We start from the raw sequence: 21,994 nt of genomic DNA, 5'->3' as shown, positions 1-21,994 counted from the left end.
GGGACCTTCTGACGACAGACGCCAGTTTCCGTGGCTGGGAAGCAGTGATGGGTCCACACTTGTTCTAGGGCAGGTGGACACCAGCAGATTATGCGCTTCCCATAAACATCTAAGAACTCTGAGCAGTAGTCAAGGTTCTCCAGCATGCAGGACAGGTCCTCCACGGAAATACCGTGCAGGTACAGTCTGACAACGCCATCATGATGGCTTATGTAAAGCACCTAGGAGGTTCCCGAAGTCAGGCGACACTAACAGTGGTGTCCCGAATTCTGGCTTGGGTGGAAGGCTATATCCCTGCCATCATCAGCAGTGTTCATTCAGGAATCCTCAGATGGAAAGCAGGCTTTCTTAGCCGTCAAGACGTGCATTCAGGGAAATGTCTGCTTCATCAGGAGGTGTTCAATCTTCTGGTGAACAAGTGGAGCTTTCAGAGATGAGACTCTTCTGGTAGACGTATGTAGGTCCAGTGGACCTTCCAAGTTGTGTACCTCGTCCCTCCATTATCCATTCTTCCTCCAGTAATAGCAAGAAGAAGGCACGCTCCTGCTGATAGCTCCAGGGTGGGCCAAGCGGCACTATTACTCGGATCTTCGGAGCCTCTCAGTTAACACTCCGAAGCTGTTGCCTCTACGCCCGGACCTGTTGTCTCAGGATCCTGGCTGATACCCAGACCTGGGTTGTCTGTCCTTGACGGTGTGGCGGTGGAGACTGCCCTCTTAAGGTCTAGGGGTTTTCCAGCTCTATAGTTAACAGGGGCTCTGTCCATGCTAAGAGCACGGAAGCTTTTATCTGCAAGAATTTACCATCAGGTATGGCTTACTTTCTTTCAGCTGTGTCGCCCTAGAGGCTATGCTCCTTAGGTAATCCGGATATCCAGAGTGTTGGCTTTCCTACAGGTGGGCTTAGTTAACGGTCTTCGCCTTGCTTACCTGAGGGTGCAGGTTTCTGCCCTGTTAGTATGGTTTCATCGTAGGATTGCTACTCTTCCTGAGGTCCGCACCTTTGTGCAAGGTGTACGTTATATTCAACATCCCTTTGTTCCACAGGTGGCTCCTTGGGATTTGGCTGTGGTCCTTAGGGCTCTCCGAGGACCGCCATTTGATCCACTGGGCTCAGTGGATTTCAAATTACTTACGGCTAGGAATGTATTCCTTCTGGCCATTGATTTGGCCAGTAGGATCGCAGAATGAGGGGCTCTGTCATGTAGACCTTCCTTTTTCTCATCTTTCCTAGGAACAGGGCAGTGCTTTGCACTTGCCCTGGTTTTTTGCCTACAGTGGTGTCTAGTTTCCACATCAATGAGGAAATTATAGTACCGGCCTTTACTTCCCCAGTCCTGTCTGCTGGTGAGGCCTCCTTTAATGTGGTACGGGCTCTACGAATTTAAGTTGACCGTACCAGTCCATTTAGGAAATCAGACTCTTGGTTTTGTCCTTTCTGGTTTCCATAAAAATGGTTGGCCTGCCACTACGCTAACTTTGGCAGGATGGATTCACAGGTCTTCCTGTTCCATCCTCTGTTAAAGCTCTTCCACTAGGTCTGTGGGTCCTTCGTGGGCAGCTCAATGTGGAGCTTCAGCGGTGATTGGCAGCCACGTGGTCATCTGTCCATATTTTTGTAAGGTATTATGCTTTTGATTCCTTCGCCTCTCAGGATGCTTCCTTCGGGCGGTGGATTCTCCTTACAGCACAGAAGTGTCCCCACCCTTAAAGGATACTGCTTTGGGACATCCCCAAGGTATCCTGTGGATACCCTATGGACCCTGAAGTAGAAAATATGAGATATGGTAAGAACTTACCCTTGTTATCTCTATTTCTACAAAGTCCATAGGGTTCCACGGGACTCCTGCCTTGTCGCACCTGTACTGCAGATGGGCTTTGATCTGGTCACCGGTTTCTCCGTCTCCTTCTGGTGAGAATGTGATTCTTGTGTGTTCCAGACTTTCTTCTCTCTCTTTGTTCTCCTCCTCCGGCCTATGGCTTGTTACGAAACTGAATTGCCTTGGCTTGGGGGTGGGGTATAGGAGAGGGACCCTGGTGCATCCTGGGAGGCTGAAAATTTAACTCTGTGGTGTCCGTGCCTGACGTCATCACCTATACCCCAAGGTATCCTGTGGAACCCTATGGACTTTGTAGAAATAGAGATAACAAGGGTAAGTTCTTACCATATCTCATATTTTATCACAGCTCCACCTGATGCTGAATGGGCATAACTGGACGGCAATCGGGAGTTCATGGGTAGTCTAAGTTTAGTCAGGGCATTTTGAGGACATGTTCAGAATTGCAGGATATGCTGAGCTGTGGGTACAGATGGATCTCTTGTACCAGGTATAGGGCTGGTGTAAATGTGCTCCTGATAATTGTGACAGCTATGGGAACAAGCAGATGGGTAAGGGAGGTAACATTTCTAGAATATATGTATCTCATTCCCACTTTATTTAAAATAAGTTTTTCCCCATTGTTTTCTCTAAATAGGTTGGATCTCTCAATTACACATGAAAACAAGTCGTACTACACTGGAGGAGGTGGGTAATGGGGGATCTGGGTCCAAATAAATAAAAATTACCTATTTTGTGGCTAGTGAACTTCATTTATTTATTTATTACCAGTTATTTATATAGTGCACCCATATTCCGCAGCGCTTTACAGAGAATATTTGGCCTTTCACATAAGTCCCTTCCCCAGTGGAGCTTTCAATCTATATTCCCTATCACATGCTCACACACATACACATTAGGGTTAATTTTGTTGGGAGCCAATTAACCTAGCAGTATATTTTTAGAGTATGGGAGGAAACCCACGCAAGCACAGGGAGAATATACAAACTCCACACAGTTAGGGCCATGGTGGGAATCGAACCCACAACCTCAGTGCTGTTAGGCAGTAAAACTATCCATTACACCATCTGTGCTTCATCTCTGAATCAACAATCATTTGTGTAGTACGTAGAGTCCTACCTACCATATTTTCCTGGAAAGTCCAGTTTTGAAATTAGATTTATTAATAATGCAAAAATCAATATATAAAATATACTGCAGTGCCTTATATGTAAATGTACAACCCTAAACAAGAGAGAGATTTTAGATTTGCTTTATAAAAACTTAATAAAAAAACACTAGTGTTAATAAATGTAGGGATAGGGATTAAAATCAAATAACTAACATAAAAATATAGCAATACAATAAAGTAATTATAGCAAATCTATGTCCGTATGATAATGAAAGTCCACGATCCGGCACTCATTGGTAAACAGATTTACTGAGCCGGGTGCCCTCCACAGTCAGTCTCAGTATGAGGGCCACTGTAATATAAAGTCCCACAGGTGGCACTCCGATCGATGAAAAGATAACACTTAGGGCCTGATTCAGACCCACTCGCGAGCGGCTGTCCGCTCGCAAGTGGGTCGATGGTCTGCAATGAGCATGCGCACGACGGAGGGAGCTCCGTCGTGCGCATGCGCCAGACACGACGAGCGAAGGACTTTCCTTCGCTCGTTGTGTCCGATCAAAGGGGGCGTGCTGTCAATGTTGATTGACAGCACGCCCCCTTTGGTGGGCGTGCCGGGGGCGTGCCTCCCTGACGGGGGCGTTCCCATGGGAACGCCTCCCGTCAGAAGCCGGCCCACTGACATCACTAGTGATGTCAGTGGGAGTGATTTTGGCTCTGATAGAGCCAAAATCACTCCGGAGCTTGCGGTTGAAAACCTCAACCGCAGGCTCCGGCTCGCAATTTCGATGGTCGCGATGGTCACGACCATCGCGGCCATCAAAATGCACGCTCGTATAGCCTGTGGGTGGTGACCCACAGCTATACGAGCGTCCAGGAGGACGCTCCATGAAAATGGAGCCCGGCCCTCATGCAGAGCGTGCGCTCTGCTCAGAGCGTACGGCTCTGAATGAGGGCCTTAGTGTTTTTGTCAAGCCAAATATAATATACGATAATAAAAAAAGCATTGCAGACATATGCTGTATATAAGCACATGTATATATTTTGTACATCATTACCTGCAGTGAGCCATTGATATGAAACATAAATAATAAGGTGTAGTGCCCTCAATTTAGGAACTAAGGGGCTTATTGTCATTGGTGGCAGTGGAGGTCCTGAAAAATATAATTCCTTATAATCACATTGCGGCATTAAGGAGTGAACTTTCAGGTGTATTTATCAATCTTATCTTGCAAGAAAGAACACTGGCTCTGATAAGAGACCCTCATGGCACACAATGAAAACTAAAGTGATAGCTTACGCTATCACTCTACTGGTGAGTTCGGACTCGGCTTACCTACTGCACACGTGTAAATATCGTTTTCTAGGCAGTGTTAATTTTGACAAGGATTTTATATTTAGACTTAGTCACTTTTTTAAATTTGTAGTTGGTTAAAGTCACATTTGAGTCTTTTTTTTGCCTTGTTTTAGACTAGATTTAGTCAGTGGACCTCAGTTTTCATTTTAGTCTAATTTATAGACAATGTTTTAGTCATAATTTTTGCAAACAGTTTAATATACTGTAATGGATTTTACTAAAAAATGTCTCTCTAAAATTCCCTTGAGAACTCAGAGTCAGCATACTGTAACTTTAACTATGTGTTTAGTAAAGGCTCAGTAGGCTGAGAATATTTTACATACTGACTTACCGTAGTACTCCTCCTATACATCATATACATACTGACTTACCGTAGTACTCCTCCCATATATCATATACATACTGACTTACCGTAGTGCTCCTCCCATATATCATATACATACTGACTTACCGTGGTGCTCCTCATATATATCATATACATACTGACTTACCGTAGTGCTCCTCCCATATATCATATACATACTGACTTACCGTAGTGCTCCTCTCATATATCATATACATACTGACTTACCGTAGTACTCCTCCCATATATCATATACATACTGACTTATCGTAGTACTCCTCATATATATCATATACATATTGACTTACCGTAGTGCTCCTCCCATATATCATATACATACTGACTTACCGTAGTGCTCCTCCCATATATCGTATACATACTGACTTACCGTAGTGCTCCTCAAATATATCATATACATACTGACTTACCGTAGTACTCCTCCCATATGTCATATACATACTGACTTACCATAGTGCTCCTCCCATATATCATATACATACTGACTTACCGTGGTGCTCCTCCCATATTATATACATACTGACTTACCGTAGTACTCCTCCCATATATCATATACATACTGACTTACCGTAGTACTCCTCCCATATATCATATACAAACTGACTTACCGTAGTACTCCTCCCATATATCATATACATACTGACTTACCGTAGTACTTCTCCCATATATCGTATACATCAGTGGTCGAAGTGGAAATTTTGAAGTGGGGGTATGGAAAAAAAAACACATACACACACACAGGCCCCCACAGGAAAAACACACACACACACACAGGCCCCCACAGGAAAAACACGCCCACACACACACACCGGCCCCCACAGGAAAAACACGCACACACACCCAGGCCTCCATAGGAAAAACACACACACACAGGCCCCCATAGGAAAAACACACACACACACACACACACACACAGGCCCCCATAGGAAAAACACACACACACACAGGCCCCCATAGGAAAAACACACACACACACAGGCCCCATAGGAAAAAACACACATATACACAGGCCCCCATAGGTAAAAACACACAAACACACAGGCCCTATAGGAAAAAAAACACGCACACACACACAGGCCCCCATAGGAAAAACACACACACACAGGCCCCCATAGGAAAAAACACACATACACACAGGCCCCCATAGGAAAAAACACACACACACACAGGCCCCCATAGGAAAACACGCACACACACACACACAGGCCCCCATAGGAAAAAACGCACACACAGATAGGCACCCTGGATGGGCCTGCTCCCACTGAATTCTCTTCATCAGCAAACTTTAATGTCTCCCTGTTGCCTGCATAACCACCAATGCCTTTCCCCTCAACCAAATCACTTTATATTTTTACAATTTCTGTATCTTTCATCTGACCATTTCACCTACCCTTGCTTAAAATTCTTCACACACACACACACAGGCCCCCATAGGAAAAGATGCACACACACACACACAGGCCCCCATAGGAAAAAAAACACACACACACATAGGCCCCCATAGGAAAAACACACACACACAGGTCCCCATAGGAAAAACACACACACACACACACACACACACACACAGGCCCCATAGGAAAAACACACATATACACAGGCCCCCATAGGTAAAAACACACAAACACACAGGCCCCCATAGGAAAAAAACACACACACACAGGCCCCCATAGGAAAAAACACACATATACACAGGCCCCCATAGGTAAAAACACACAAACACACAGGCCCCATAGGAAAAAACACACACACACACACAGGCCCCCATAGGAAAAACACACATACACACAGGCCCCCATAGGAAAAAACACACATACACACAGGCCCCCATAGGAAAAAAACACACACACACACACACAGGCCCCCATAGGAAAAGACGCACACACACACACACAGGCCCCCATAGGAAAAAACGCACACACAGATAGGCACCCTGGATGGGCCTGCTCCCACTGAATTCTCTTCATCAGCAAACTTTAATGTCTCCCTGTTGCCAGCATAACCACCAATGCCTTTCCCCTCAACCAAATCACTTTATATTTTTACAATTTCTGTATCTTTCATCTGACCATTTCACCTACCCTTGCTTAAAATTCTTCCCTCTCGGACTCTCCCACAGTAGTAGAACAGGTCTATACATAGTTTCTGCAAAAAACAGAAATAAGTCTAGTCCTCTGTCAAAATACCTTAAATATGTGCACAGTGCGTTGAAGGATTTCTGCACTGGACTAAGGGCCTGATTCAGAGCCGGACGCTCTGACAAGAGCGCTCGCTCTGAATCAGGGCCGTCCTAGCTGAAATTGGAGCAGCCTCCTGGCCGCTCGCATGGCTGTGGGTGACCACCCACAGCTTATGTGAGCGTCCAAAAAGATGGTAGCGATGGTCAAGACCATCGGGCTTGCGACGAGACCCTTGCGGTAGAGTCTCGTCTGCCGCAAGCCCGGAGTGCTTTTGGCTCTATCAGAGTCAAAAACACTCCCACTTACATCACTAGTGATGTCAGTGGGGCCGGACCCAGACGGTAGGCGTTCCCTTGGGAACGCCTCCGTCTGGGCAGCCACGCCCCTGGCACGCCTACCAAAGGGGGCATGCTGTCACTCACCATTGACAGCACGCCCCCTTTGGTGCAAGACCAGGGCCGGCCCTAGCCCAAATTTTTTTGGCGCCCCCCCCTATGCAGTGCCCCTTTTACAGTGCCCTCGGTAGTGGTCCCCCCAGTGCAGTGCCCCTTGTGCCCCCAGTAGTAAGCCCCTTATATAGTGCCCCAGTAGTACTCCCCCTCCCATGCAGTGCCCCCAGTAGTGGTACCACCCTTTGCAGTGCCCATTATATAGTGCCCCTAGTAATAGTCCCCCCTCTTGTAGTGCCCCCAGTAGTAGCCCCCCTTGTAGTGCCCCTAGTAGTATTCCCCCCCTTGTACTGCCCCCAGTAGTATTCCCCCCCTTGTAGTGCCTCCAGTAGTATTCCCCCTGTAGTGCTCCCAGTAGTCCTCCCCTTGTAGTGCCCCCAGTAGTATTCCCCCCGTAGTGCTCCCAGTAGTCCTCCCCCTTGTAGTGCCCCCAGTAGTATTCCCCCCCTGTAGTGCTCCCAGTAGTAATCCGCCCCCCCCCCCCCCGCAGTACAGACATAATAAAAAAAAAAAACACTTACCTGACACCTGCTCCTGGTCCCGCCGCCGAGATTAGCTCCTCTGTCCGCCGCTTTGCATTATGGGAGTGACGCGTCACTCCCATTACCCACTGCGGGAGCCGGAAGATGTCCGGCTCTGGCAGTGGGAGCAGCAGCCGATGAGAGTCTGTCTGACTCTCATCAGCTGCTAAAGCAAACACACAGCTGCCGGCTCCGGCGGCTGTGTGTTTGTGCTGTGTAGCGCTGACCGGACGGCGCTACACACGCAGTGCAGCTGTGTCACAGAGACACAGTCTGCACCGCGGCCCGCATGGTACGCAGCTGAGGCGCCCTCCACTATGTGGCGCCTTACGCAGCTGCGTACCATGTGTAACGGGAGAACTGGCCCTGTGCGAGACCCATAGCGATGGCTTGGGCGTCGTTATTCGGTCTCGCGCATGCGCACGACGGAGCTCCCTCCGTCGTGCGCATGCGCACTTGGGCACCATCGACCCGCTTGCGAGCGCTCAGCGCTTGCGAGCGGGTCTGAACTAGGCCCTAAGGGCCAGCCTGAGTGCGTGCTGACAGTACAGTCGCCCAGTGTGATGTAGCCTTGGTTAGCACAGCTTGTCACCTCTGTCCACCCATGGCATGCCTCTGTTGTATCCAGCTGACGCCCCTGGCCTTTCTCTATTACTGACCTTGCTGCCTGCCACTGATCCGATGCAGCAGCTGTCACCAATCTCCTTCTCAGGGGCATGGCAGCAGTCAGGTGAGTAGGAAGGGGGTGCACAGAGGGAGTGGAGAATAGATGAGGAATGGAGTGAGGAGCAGGGACCGGAGTTCACCCCATCAGTAACCCGCAACCCTATGAGAGCGAGAAAGGAGCAGGCCCGGGTATCGGGGGCGTGGCCTAATCGCGGGAGGCGTGGCCGCGCCCCCTTCCCGAAAAAAAAAAGTTTGCGCACTGGGGAGGTAGGGGGTGGCTCTCTGAGCCCCCTCAAAGCCAGGGGGGCGCGATCAGGGTGATTGCTCTCCCCCCCCCACAGGCATTGGAGACTGCTGTGTGCTGGGCTGCTGTGAGGGAGGCGGCGGCGGCGGCGGACCCCTCAAAAAGCCCAGGTAATTTGTAACCCCTCCCCTCAGCGCCCCTGGCCAGGAGCAGCATCACTCAGGTGAGGAGGACGGGAGGAGAGGCATAGAGGGAGTTGAGGGGGGAGAGGAGAGCAGGGACCGGAGCTCCATATAGCAGCAACGAAGGAGCAGTCAAGAGCCATCCAGCCTCTGATCCTGAGCAGCAGAACTTCATAGATTGGACGCGGCATTATAATGCAGGCAGGCGGCACTGAAGAGCTTCAGAGTGTGCGGCTCTGCGAGTCACGCATGCAGCGTTCAAGCCACTCCCACGCTGTACAGCCGCCGACTGTAGAAGACACACAATTCAATCAGCAACTTCCGGTCTGTGTGTACAAATCGAAGTGCCGGTATGTCATACCGCCACATATCGGCACACTTCGACCACTGGTATACATACTAACTTACCGTAGTGCTCCTCCCATATATCATATACATACTGACTTACCGTAGTACTCCTCCCATATATCATATACATACTGACTTACCATAGTACTCCTCCCATATATCATATACATACTGACTTACCGTAGTACTCCTCCCATATATCATATACATACTGACTTACCGTAGTACTCCTCCCATATGTCATATACATAGTGACTTACCGTAGTACTCCTCCCATATATCATATACATACTGACTTACCGTGGTGCTCCTCCCATATATCATATACATACTGACTTACCGTAGTGCTCCTCCCATATATCATATACATACTAACTTACCGTAGTGCTCCTCCCATATATCATATACATACTGACTTACCGTAGTACTCCTCCCATATGTCATATACATAGTGACTTACCGTAGTACTCCTCCCATATATCATATACATACTGACTTACCGTGGTGCTCCTCCCATATATCATATACATACTGACTTACCGTAGTGCTCCTCTCATATATCATATACATACTGACTTACCGTAGTACTCCTCCCATATATCATATACATACTGACTTATCGTAGTACTCCTCACATATATCATATACATATTGACTTACCGTAGTGCTCCTCCCATATATCATATACATACTGACTTACTTTAGTGCTCATCCCATATATCGTATACATACTGACTTACCGTAGTACTCCTCCCATATGTCATATACATACTGACTTACCGTAGTGCTCCTCCCATATATCATATACATACTGACTTACCGTGGTACTCCTCCCATATATCATATACATACTGACTTACCGTAGTACTCCTCCCATATATCATATACATACTGACTTACCGTGGTGCTCCTCCCATATATCATATACATACTGACTTACCGTAGTGCTCCTCCCTTATATCATATACATACTGACTTACCGTAGTGCTCCTCTCATATATCATATACATACTGACTTACCGTAGTACTCCTCCCATATATCATATACATACTGACTTATCGTAGTACTCCTCACATATATCATATACATATTGACTTACCGTAGTGCTCCTCCCATATATCGTATACATACTGACTTACTGTAGTGCTCCTCCCATATATCGTATACATACTGACTTACTGTAGTGCTCCTCCCATATATCATATACATACTGATTTACCGTAGTACTCCTCCCATATGTCATATACATACTGACTTACCGTAGTGCTCCTCCCATATATCATATACATACTGACTTACCGTGGTGCTCCTCCCATATATCATATACATACTGACTTACCGTGGTACTCCTCCCATATATCATATACATACTGACTTACCGTAGTACTCCTCCCATATATCATATACATACTGACTTACTGTAGTTCTCCTCCCATATATCATATACATACTGACTTACCGTAGTACTTCTCCCATATATCATATACATACTGACTTACCCTAGTGCTCCTCCCATATATCATATACATACTGACTTACCGTGGTGCTCCTCCCATATATCATATACATACTGACTTACCGTAGTACTCCACCCATATATCATATACATACTGACTTACCGTAGTACTCCTCCCATATATCATATACATACTGACTTACCGTAGTACTCCTCCCATATATCATATACATACTGACTTACCGTAGTGCTCCTCCCATATATCGTATACATACTGACTTACCGTAGTGCTCCTCCCATATATCGTATACATACTCACTTACCGTAGTGCTCCTCCCATATATCGTATACATACTCACTTACCGTAGTGCTCCTCCCATATATCATATACATACTGACTTACCGTAGTGCTCCTCCCATATATCATATACATACTGACTTACCGTAGTGCTCCTCTCATATATCATATACATACTGACTTACCGTAGTACTCCTCCCATATATCATATACATACTGACTTATCGTAGTACTCCTCACATATATCATATACATATTGACTTACCGTAGTGCTCCTCCCATATATCGTATACATACTGACTTACTGTAGTGCTCCTCCCATATATCGTATACATACTGACTTACCGTAGTGCTCCTCCCATATATCATATACATACTGATTTACCGTAGTACTCTTCCCATATGTCATATACATACTGACTTACCGTAGTGCTCCTCCCATATATCATGTACATACTGACTTACCGTGGTGCTCCTCCCATATATCATATACATACTGACTTACCGTGGTACTCCTCCCATATATCATATACATACTGACTTACCGTAGTACTCCTCCCATATATCATATACATACTGACTTACTGTAGTTCTCCTCCCATATATCATATACATACTGACTTACCGTAGTACTTCTCCCATATATCATATACATACTGACTTACCCTAGTGCTCCTCCCATATATCATATACATACTGACTTACCGTGGTGCTCCTCCCATATATCATATACATACTGACTTACCGTAGTACTCCTCCCATATATCATATACATACTGACTTACCGTAGTACACCTCCCATATATCATATACATACTGACTTACCGTAGTACTCCTCCCATATATCATATATATACTGACTTACCGTAGTACTTCTCCCATATATCATATACATACTGACTTACCGTAGTACTCCTCCCATATATCATATACATACTGACTTACCGTAGTGCTCCTCCCATATATCGTATACATACTGACTTACCGTAGTGCTCCTCCTATATATCATATACATACTGACTTACCGTAGTGCTCCTCCCATATATCGTATACATACTCACTTACCGTAGTGCTCCTCCCATATATCATATACATACTGACTTACCGTAGTACTCCTCCCATATATCATATACATATTGACTTACTGTAGTTCTCCTCCCATATATCATATACATACTGACTTACCGTAGTACTTCTCCCATATATCATATACATACTGACTTACCCTAGTGCTCCTCCCATATATCATATACATACTGACTTACCGTGGTGCTCCTCCCATATATCATATACATACTGACTTACCGTAGTACTTCTCCCATATATCATATACATACTGACTTACCGTAGCACTCCTCCCATATATCATATACATACTGACTTACCGTAGTGCTCCTCCCATATATCATATACATACTGACTTACCGTAGTGCTCCTCCCATATATCATATACATACTGACTTACCGTAGTGCTCCTCCCATATATTGTATACATACTCCCTTACCGTAGTGCTCCTCCCATATATCATATACATACTGACTTACCCTAGTGCTCCTCCAATATACCATATACATATTCATTGGCATTACAAGGGGGGTGCAGGGTGCCAGCCGACTGGTGACACCAAAGTGCTGGCTCCCCCGCAGTGACAGGAGCCGGGTGCTGCATTACGTGCAGCATTTGGCTTCTAGCACAGTGAGGGAGCCGGCACTTCACACAGGCTGGTGCCCGAGGCCAGCCTGCACCGCCCGCACCCCCAGGGTGAAAAAAAAATGGGTATTTGGGCCACAATAGTACAGCCACCCGTGAGGTGCAAAGAAGGGTAGGGACGAACTGACTTACCGTAGAACTCCTCCCATAAATCATATACATACATACTGACTTACCGTAGTACTCCTCCCATATATCATATACATACTGACTTACCGTAGTATTCCTCACATATATCATATACCTACTGACTTACCGTAGTACTCCTCCCATATATCATATACATACTGACTTACCGTAGTACTCCTCCCATATATCATATACATACTGACTTACCGTAGTACTACTACTAAGTGCAATACACATTCATATTTCCTTCACAGGTCATTCTGCAAATATCTAGGACACATACTTGTTCTTTAAAAGTTTAAGTAATCCTACTTTAAAAATAGAAAGTATTGTATGTAGAATATACATATAAAACTTTGTAAAAGACAGTATTAAAAAAATATAAACTGACTGATTACAGCCAAATTGCTGAAACTGCAAATAAGGACATCAGTTCAATAAAAATGTAGCTAGTCTGTGATTTTCCTGACCTACAGTTTTATCTCGGTTTAGTTTCAGGAAGACACCTCTCTCCAGGATGACCCTTACCCTGTTGTGACGGTCCCTTGTCAGGTCCCCTGCATAACACTAAACACCCGCTTAGCAAAAGCTTGTGATCAGGCATTGCAACTTGCAAGTAAATCTAGGACCCGAGCAGTGTTCATTTTGACAAGGATTTTAAATTTCATTTTGGGGCAGTATCAATATAGCCCTGAACATTGTTCAGGTGCTAATGGATCCCCGGGGCTATCCAATTAGCCCCGAAATCCGACCAACGCCAACACTTATCGGGGCTTTCTTTTCGGGACCTTATGTGTCCTGAAAAACAATCCACGAAAGGGGCCTTTTTTCACAGTCTCAATGGTGTAAACACATAGGTCCATGAGCTTAACAGGGTTCCTATGTGTTTTCAGGTGAAATATCTTATTATTTTGTCCAAAATAATAGGATAGGGAAAAATAAAACATCAGCGAAAAATCCCCATTTTTATATTATAGTTATCATACAATTTAGCCCTCTAAAATAATGAGTACCTTTAGTCAAAATTTTTGGCAACAAAATTAACACTGTTTCCAGGAAGGAATCTGCAGCACAAAAACATTGAAAATATACAGTATGAATACCCTACTCCTGGTTGACACTTAATCTGGCTGAATAGCTTCCTCCTGCATTGCTGGACATTACTTAATATTCCTACCTACTTCTGGTATGCCTACTTCTACCGGTTGTGCAATCTTCATGATTATTTCTTCCACACTGCTAAACAGTATTGATGGCTAAACACAGGTACAACAACCAAGATTTGATAGACTTGGTACATTTACACTGCAGCCTTAAACGTTTTCTCTCTTTACTCTCTGGGCCTAATTCAATTCAGTGCAATGATGAATAGCGCTGTTTGCCTGGTCGGGAATTGGTTAAGTCAGAGAATGCCGGTTGTCGCGACTTAACCTGGGTGTTAAGGCAAGGTAACCGGCATTCTCTGACTAAAGTGCCGGGTGCTTGGCTGTTAGCACCACGCTAAGCCAGCAAACAGCTGCGTGCCCGACACTTTTGTCGGATTGCGCCTTGCATCCCCAGGGGGGTGCGATAAGAAATCCTTTAGCCGCCCAAACAGCGCGGTGTATTGAATAGTTTCGGGAGCTCCCTCCCGTGGCTATTCATCATCACAGTGAATTGAATTTGGCCCTACATTGCCGTAAGGAATTACTGGTCAGAGTGAGGTATTACTTCCTGGACCTTCAACGCCTTTGTTAAGGACAAAGAGTGGCATTTAACCACTTCGATGGGGGGCCTTAACAAATAAAAGAATAATTACCTTCCCCACTACTTTGGACTTGTGCCACCCAGGTAGAGGATCCAGATGTACTGACAGTATACCACTTTTACTTGTAAAATAAATAAAATTGTCCACATATGGGGAGTTGTAGAGCCCAGATATCCCCAATCTTGTGTCGAAAAAAAGGAGTGTTACTATTTAATGCAACAGGTTTTCTTTGTTGGGATTTCATATTATTCCAATACACTTTAAACGTTTAAACCAAAACAGCAAAAAAGCCACCAGAAACAGCATTGTCATATTCATAGTGCAGTGGGAATAGTCTGTAATAACAACTTGCCTGCACCTTGAGTTCGTTATATCAAGTCAAAAGTGGGTGCTCCTGCTCAACAGTTACTTGCAGCTTCTCTTACAGATTCCAAAACCCAATGAATTAAAGTGAAAGCAGATTTCTCACTGAGATGCTACTGGGAAAGCTGTGAACTATTGATTTTGAAAGAGTTTTTATTTCAAATAAGCCTTATTTTAAAATGTTTGTTTATATTCCTTGGTAAATTGGTTGGAGGTCTTAGTAACAGGGACCACCTGATATTTTATCATTACCCCAGTACACACATAGGGCCTGATTCAGAGCCGCTCGTTCTGACAGAGCGCTCGCTCTGAATCGGGGCCAGGCTTTTTTTTGAGCGGCCTCTTGGCAGCTCGCATAGCTGTGGGTCACCACCCACAGCTATTGCGAGCGGCCAGGATGATGGTCGCGGTGGTCAAGACCATCGCGACCATCGGGCTTGCGACGAGACCCTTGTGGTAGAGTCTCGTTCATCGCAAGCCCCAGAGAGCTTTCGGCTCCAACAGAGCCGAAAGCTCTCCACTGACATCAGTGGGACCGCCCCCAAACGGCAAGCGTTCCCTCGGGAATGCCTCCATTTGGGCAGCCACCCCCCCGGCCCGCCCACCAAATAGGGCGAGCTGTCACTCAACATCGACAGCTCGCCTCCTTTGGTGCGAGACCCGGAGTGACGGATTGCCCGTCGCTAGCCGGGTCTCGCGCATGCGCACGACGGAGCCGGCTCCGTCGTGCGCATGCCCTGTGGGCCACCATCGTCCCAGTTGCGAGCGCTCAGCGCTTGCGACCAGGTCTGAATCAGGCCCATAGTTCTACCTCCCAAAGAGGCTCCAGTCTTACTCTGACCATTTTACAGCTGATGTCCACTATGACAATTTCTATTTATTTTTTTCTGCGTGTTGGGTTATTTCACTATAATTACCACGCATCACAGGCAATATCATGCAAAAAGCAGTTTGATACATTCTTTGTTCTGCAGTTACAATCAGAATCTGATTTACATATGCTGATTTAAAAACCACGTTGTAAACCTCATATCTGTAAATCTAACTTCTAATCTCAAAATCTGGGAATGTTCATTGAAAATAGATAGTTCTTAACTACTAAAGTGTGCTAAAGTGGAGTGGACTGTCTAATAAGACATGTTTGAGGAGGGGTGACAGTAGAGAAAAGGAGAAGGGACAGAGAAAGGGATGAAGTAGAGGAGAAAAAAACTTTCCTGGTGGCTATTGACTGGTAGTTTTTTTACAAATGGCTAATTTTTTTATAGATATTGCACTACAATTAACATCCTGAATTCATTGATTTATTTTCTAGGAGGAAATAAGATTCTGGAAAGACCTGATCAAAGAATACCTAGAGCCCATTACTGAAGATAAACAAAAGCAGGCTGAGATTGAAAGAGAATTAAAGTCTTTGAGAAATAAAGTAAGTGTTAATGAGTACTTAAAATTGTCTGTGCAAAATAAGTAACCTTAAATAAATATCCCTGTGTGAAATCTAAGTGTTCTATTACAAAAATATAGAAAGTTCAAGGTGCTGCATCCGAAGAGAGAGGTCTCCAGCTAAATGCTGTTTTTCCTAGGGAAAATGCCATAATCTAAATCTCCATTATACAATATACAGTTCTATTTTCATTTTATCAATTATACATGCTTTGAAAACTGTTTTTGAATACATGGTCAGCAACAAATTATTGATAATTGATAAAGGTGTACATGAATGCATTTCTCCATTTAGAGGGAGAGGGTTAGGGGTTAGGGTTAGGCATTAGGGGGAGGGTTAGGCACTAAGGTGGGAGGTTAGGGTTAGGCACTGGGTAGGGAGGGTTAGAGTAGGGTTAGGGATTTGGTTAGGTATACTCACCTCTCCTCATCAGGATTTTAACCTGGTCAGGATGCCGATTTTGGGATTCTGACCGCCGGGATCCCAAGCGCCGGTATCCCAAGCACTGTTATCCCATACCCAGTCCGTTTCATATATAATATATAACAATTATTATATATAACAATTATTACTAGATTTACATTGCCTTCTTTTTATGCTCTTTTTATTGACAGGTAACCTTTCTATTCTTTATGATCAATTTGCTGTGGATTGTTGCAACATTTATCCTGCAGATCATTGGCTCATCTGTGAGCATTGATTTACCCAAGGTTTATCCAAATGGGACTGTATCAGTGACAGATAAATTGCATGTGGATCCAATTGGATTCATGTTCCTTCTTTCATTTGCCCTTTTGGTCTTCGTGCAGTTCGGAGCCCTTCTGTACCATAGGTAAGAAATAAGTGAGTTTATACTGTCATAGGAGCACATTCTGTTACTGGATTTATTTATTTTCTTTTAAATCAGGAACATGAAGTGATTAATATATCATTGTTATTGATTTTTGAGGAACCACATTGTGACAGGTGGGAAAACAGAACATACATAAAAGATGGTCATAATAAATTAATAATAATAATTAATACTACAATCTCTTTGAAGAGCCTATTTATCATTTAATATTTGAGGTTTATATCCTGAAAACACCCATTTTCAGGGGGTACCTGCAAATATAATGTTTCCCCTAAATGTACAGGTATGTATGGGGCATCTGCTGTAGCCTCCTATTTTTGATCGCGAAAGCAATTATCATAGGTTTTCATGGGGACTACTTTATTGTAGAATTCACCAAGCTTCAGAACCTGTCCCCAGTAGCTACAGTATAGGCTACAAACATACATACTTGCCGACAATCTGGTTGCCGCTTCCGGGAGGAGGTAGCCAGCTCGGCACAGCGGTTGGGGGGAAAGGGGGCGTGACTCATTTTCAGGGGTGGAACAGGGAGCATTGTTTGCATCATCATGTCATTGCGGTCCCACCCCCACTACACAATGCATATATTATCGGCATTGTGTAGCCAGGGGCGGGGCCATGATGATGTGATGCAGCGTGAATCGCGTCATCAGCTTCCCCGACCCAGCCACTTTGACCAGGTAAGTAGTGACACTGGCGTGGGGAGCGGAAGCAAGCAGGGAGTTTGGGCAGGCTGCGCCGGCCAGGAGACTTGCCCCTCTTCCGGGGGTTCGGGAGCGACACCCGATTATCGGGTGGCTCCAGACCATTTCGGGAGGGTAGGCAAGTATGCTTACATATCATTTGCCTGGAGAAGGATCCATAGGCAATGACTGCCAGCGCATGTGTGGTCAGCAAACTGCACATGCGCAGCAGCACCAAAGAAGGGATGTGATTGCGTTACCAGTCATATCCCTTCTTACATACCGCAGGGACAAAGCTCCTTTTGGAGCCATTGTCCCTGCAGATGCTTTTTATTAAATCCTTCATTAATTACTTATTGCCGGGCAAAGCAGCAATAAGAAATTATAATTATCGGGTAAAGGGGGAGATTTATCAAACCTTGGAGAGATAAAGTAACAACCAATCAGCTTCTAACTGTCATTTTACTGACTGTGCTAGAAATATAACAGTTACCATAGAAGCGGATTGGTTGGTACTTAATCTCTCGCCATGATTTGCTAAATCTCTCTCTAGGAACCTAAAACTAATAAATATGCCCCTGAGTGTGGCTCAGCATAAAGGTGGGTTGGGTATGCGATCCCGGTGGTCGGGATGCCGCCAGTCAGAATACCGACAGCAGCATCCCAACATTCAGAATCCTGACACTACCAGGTAAGTACCCTAACGCTAACCCTTAACCCTCCCTCCCCTGGTGAGAAAACCTAACCTCTCCCCCTAGTACCTAAACCTAACCTCCCCTTCCCCACGCCCTAAACTTAACCTTCCCCCCATAGTGCCTAACCCTAAACCTAACCTCCCCACATCCTAAACCTAACCATTCCCCCTTAGTGCCTAACCCTAACTCTCCCCCCTAGTGCCTAACCCTAAACCTAACCCTCCCCTATCCTCCAATACTTACCTTTGGGGTGCCAGCGGTCGGGATACTGGTGCTGGGATCCTAGAGCTGTCGGGATTCTGGTGCCGGTAATTTGACCATCGGCATCCCGCGTGCTGGGATGCTGACTACATCACCTTAGAGACAGATCTACGTGGGTGTGAGAGACAATTTCAAGATGAAATTAGATATGTCTGAATGACTGACATTGGTGAGGATAAATTTAATTGGAATTTGGAGGCTATATAGAGCCAGTATAGGGATTTACAGTGGAGGAGCAAGGTTTATAAGTTTTCCTTCAGTATTTTGAATGGATTTAAGTGAGTGACTATGAGGAAATTGCAGTAGAGAAGCTTTGGCTGCATCTTGGGTAAGAAAAGAATGTATTTTACTTATATTTCAAATGTGGAGATGACAGAACTGGGAAGAGATGGGAAGTGAGGAATAAAGCAGAGGGCAAAGGCAGGATGACACCAAGACATTGGTCTTTGGAGACTGGGGTTTAAATTTACTAAAGGTCCATTTCAATTGATTTTAATCGATTCAAAATGTATCTAAATCGATGTATTTCTAGGGCTAAATCATACATTAACTAACACTCAAAAAAACAAATAAAATTTTCTCTGTTGTAAATGTGTGATTTAGCCCCAGAAACACAACATCAATTTAGATTAATTTTAAATTGATTAACATCGATGTATATCAATTGTAATTGACCTTTAGCAAGTTTACCCCTGTAAATTGTTGTGATGTTGACGTTGATGTAAATTTAAGAGGAAAATGAAACTGGGAGAGTGATGTAAGATAATAGAGAACATGAGAGGCCAGAGATGGAGAGGTAAATTTGGGTGTACACAGGATACAGTAGATATGATACTGGAGGCCAAATTGGAATACCAAGGAAAGGGCTGTGCAGTGAGAAAAATGAAAAATAGTGAGAGTGAATGTGGCAGAAGAAAATTCACTCAAGGGGTGTACCTTCATTGAGGTTTGGAATGTCCATGTGGTGATTGGATCCAGTGGCGGATTCAAGGGTGGAGGTGAACGGGCTCCCTTCCCCCTATAAAATGTATCTCTTGCCCACTACCGCTTGCTGCTGTACAGACAGGGAGAGCGCAGAGACTGCTACTGCATAGCGGCAGCAGCCTCAAGGGACCTTCCCCATCCCAGCACAGTCTCAGCCCTCTCCCTGCCTGAAGTGGGCAGGTGAGAAATTTAGTGTGTGTGTGTGTGTGTGTGTGTTGTGTGTGTGTGTGTGTGTGTGTGTGTTTTTGCCCTGATCAACCCCCTTCTTCTGGATCTGCCCTTGATTGGAACTGCTTTGTCTAGGGCTGAAGTGAGTGTGCTTCTGTATACAGAGGCAGTCAAATCAGGAGATTACAGTGTAGTTATATAAAAGAGCAGTACATTTAATGCAGATATGAAGTGAATTAGGTCAAGAGCATTAATTTGTGTCACTATGCATGTGGATTTGGGTGCAAAATGTAGAGCAGAAGGAAAGGTGTATTCACGTTTCCTCTTAGCTGCATAGACTGCATGTGGGTATTCTAGTGAACACACAAATTGCGAATTAGCAGATCCATGATAGTGCTAAACATGCAGTCTGTATTGAGCCATGCATGATATCCCCACAAAGAGCCCGTTACACTGCGGACCCCAGCCTGCCCTGTGTCTTTCTTTAGATCCCATCACACTGTGAGGGGTATTCAATATGGGAACGAAAAGTCCGTGCTGGACTTTTCGCTCCACATCGGAGATTTTCCTGGGATAAAGTATCCCGCTTTATCCCCGTATTCAATATAAAACCTACGAAAACGGGACGCTGCGAAGTGGGATCTGCGTAAAAAAACTTAATTTTCCTGGAATAAATTGTAGGACCCCCCTAAAGTTGTAAAAACATGGGGGATCACTATGAGTACCCCTGTTTTAGCCTGCAAATGAAAATCTGAGATTTAAATAGCCGCAGCAGGTGTTTTTTCCCGACATTGAAGAAGTGTTGCAGAAGAGCACTTAGGTTTTTTTTTTCGTTTTTTTAAGTGGTCCCATCAAATTTGGGGTACATGAAAATGGGTACTAGCATATTTTTATGTCCCTAAAATAAGTTTTAAAAATGTATGCAACTATGCACCTGCCGCTAATAGCCTATTCTAGAAAACACCTGCCGCATACTTGCAGAATAGCCCTGAACCTATTTCCCTATTTTTAAACACTTTTTTCTCAATTTTTTTTTTACCTCAATTTTTAAATTAATTTTTTGGGGTGTCCCTATTTTTTTTTAGAAACTTTTTTTGACACAGTTATTTTTAAAATGTCATTCCCAGGGGTGCAGGCTATTTTTTTTAAGCCTGCACCCCTAAACCCCAATTCTGCACTTTTTTTCGCCACCTATTCAGTGGTGAAAAGTTATCCCCGTTTTTTTTCAAAGACTTTTCAAACCTGCAAAAAGTCTTTGAAACTGAATATGGTGTAAAACCAAAACCTCCGAAAATGACGTCATTGGTGCGAAAACATCGCAAAAACAAAGTTTTCGCTCCATATTGAATACCCCTATGTGATTCCAGCTTGTAAATACCAGTACATCACCCACATTACTCCCCAGACCTCATTCTGTCCTTCTGCACTCCAACCTCTACAGAGGTCCTCACTATATTTCCACCATATCCCTTCCAACAGTCTACACTCCAGCTTTCCCTATGCTTTAATTAGATCACATGACTTTGTGTCCTCATCTGTACTGACCTCTACATGCACACCCATTACTCTTGTATTCTCACAAGTAACCCACATACCCCAGCCCCAAATTTCCTATCCATCAGTACCCCAATTCATACATCTCAACATTGGGAGATTCCAAAATTGAGAACTGGTGTGGCAAACTAAGGGCATGACCTTATCTCTGGTGGGCATATCCACAACACCAGCAGATGATTTTTTTTTCCATAAAAGTTTTTCAGTGCTGTGGAAGTAGTGGCATACCTCCTTCAAAATCAGGATGGTAGGGAGGTATGCCCATTGGCTTTATAAAAGAAATTGAAATAAAATAAAACACTATTCACAATTGGGTAATTTATAGCACCAATAATGGCAGGAACTGACAGGCACATACCTGCTTCTATTTCACACATTGATCTCTTTGATCAGTGCA

At 44.7% G+C, this 21,994-nt stretch overlaps 1 protein-coding gene across 2 annotated transcripts in view; it reads left to right on the top strand.

The window, feature by feature from the left end:
* LOC148523927 (chitin synthase chs-2-like) overlaps positions 1-21,994 on the top strand; it is a 196,061-nt gene that overhangs the window by 148,917 nt on the left and 25,150 nt on the right. For both annotated transcript variants that reach the window (XM_088472539.1, XM_088472538.1), the window contains exons 12-14: positions 2,475-2,524; positions 16,271-16,381; positions 17,014-17,231. In XM_088472539.1, the coding sequence (XP_088328665.1) occupies positions 2,475-2,524; positions 16,271-16,381; positions 17,014-17,231 (379 nt within the window). The remainder of the gene's footprint in view (positions 1-2,474; positions 2,525-16,270; positions 16,382-17,013; positions 17,232-21,994) is intronic.

Source organism: Taudactylus pleione, unplaced genomic scaffold (genome assembly GCF_031769625.1).
Source record: "Taudactylus pleione unplaced genomic scaffold, aTauple2 ptg000125l, whole genome shotgun sequence".
Taxonomy (NCBI): domain Eukaryota; kingdom Metazoa; phylum Chordata; class Amphibia; order Anura; family Myobatrachidae; genus Taudactylus; species Taudactylus pleione.
This window is presented reverse-complemented; position numbering and strand designations above follow the sequence as displayed.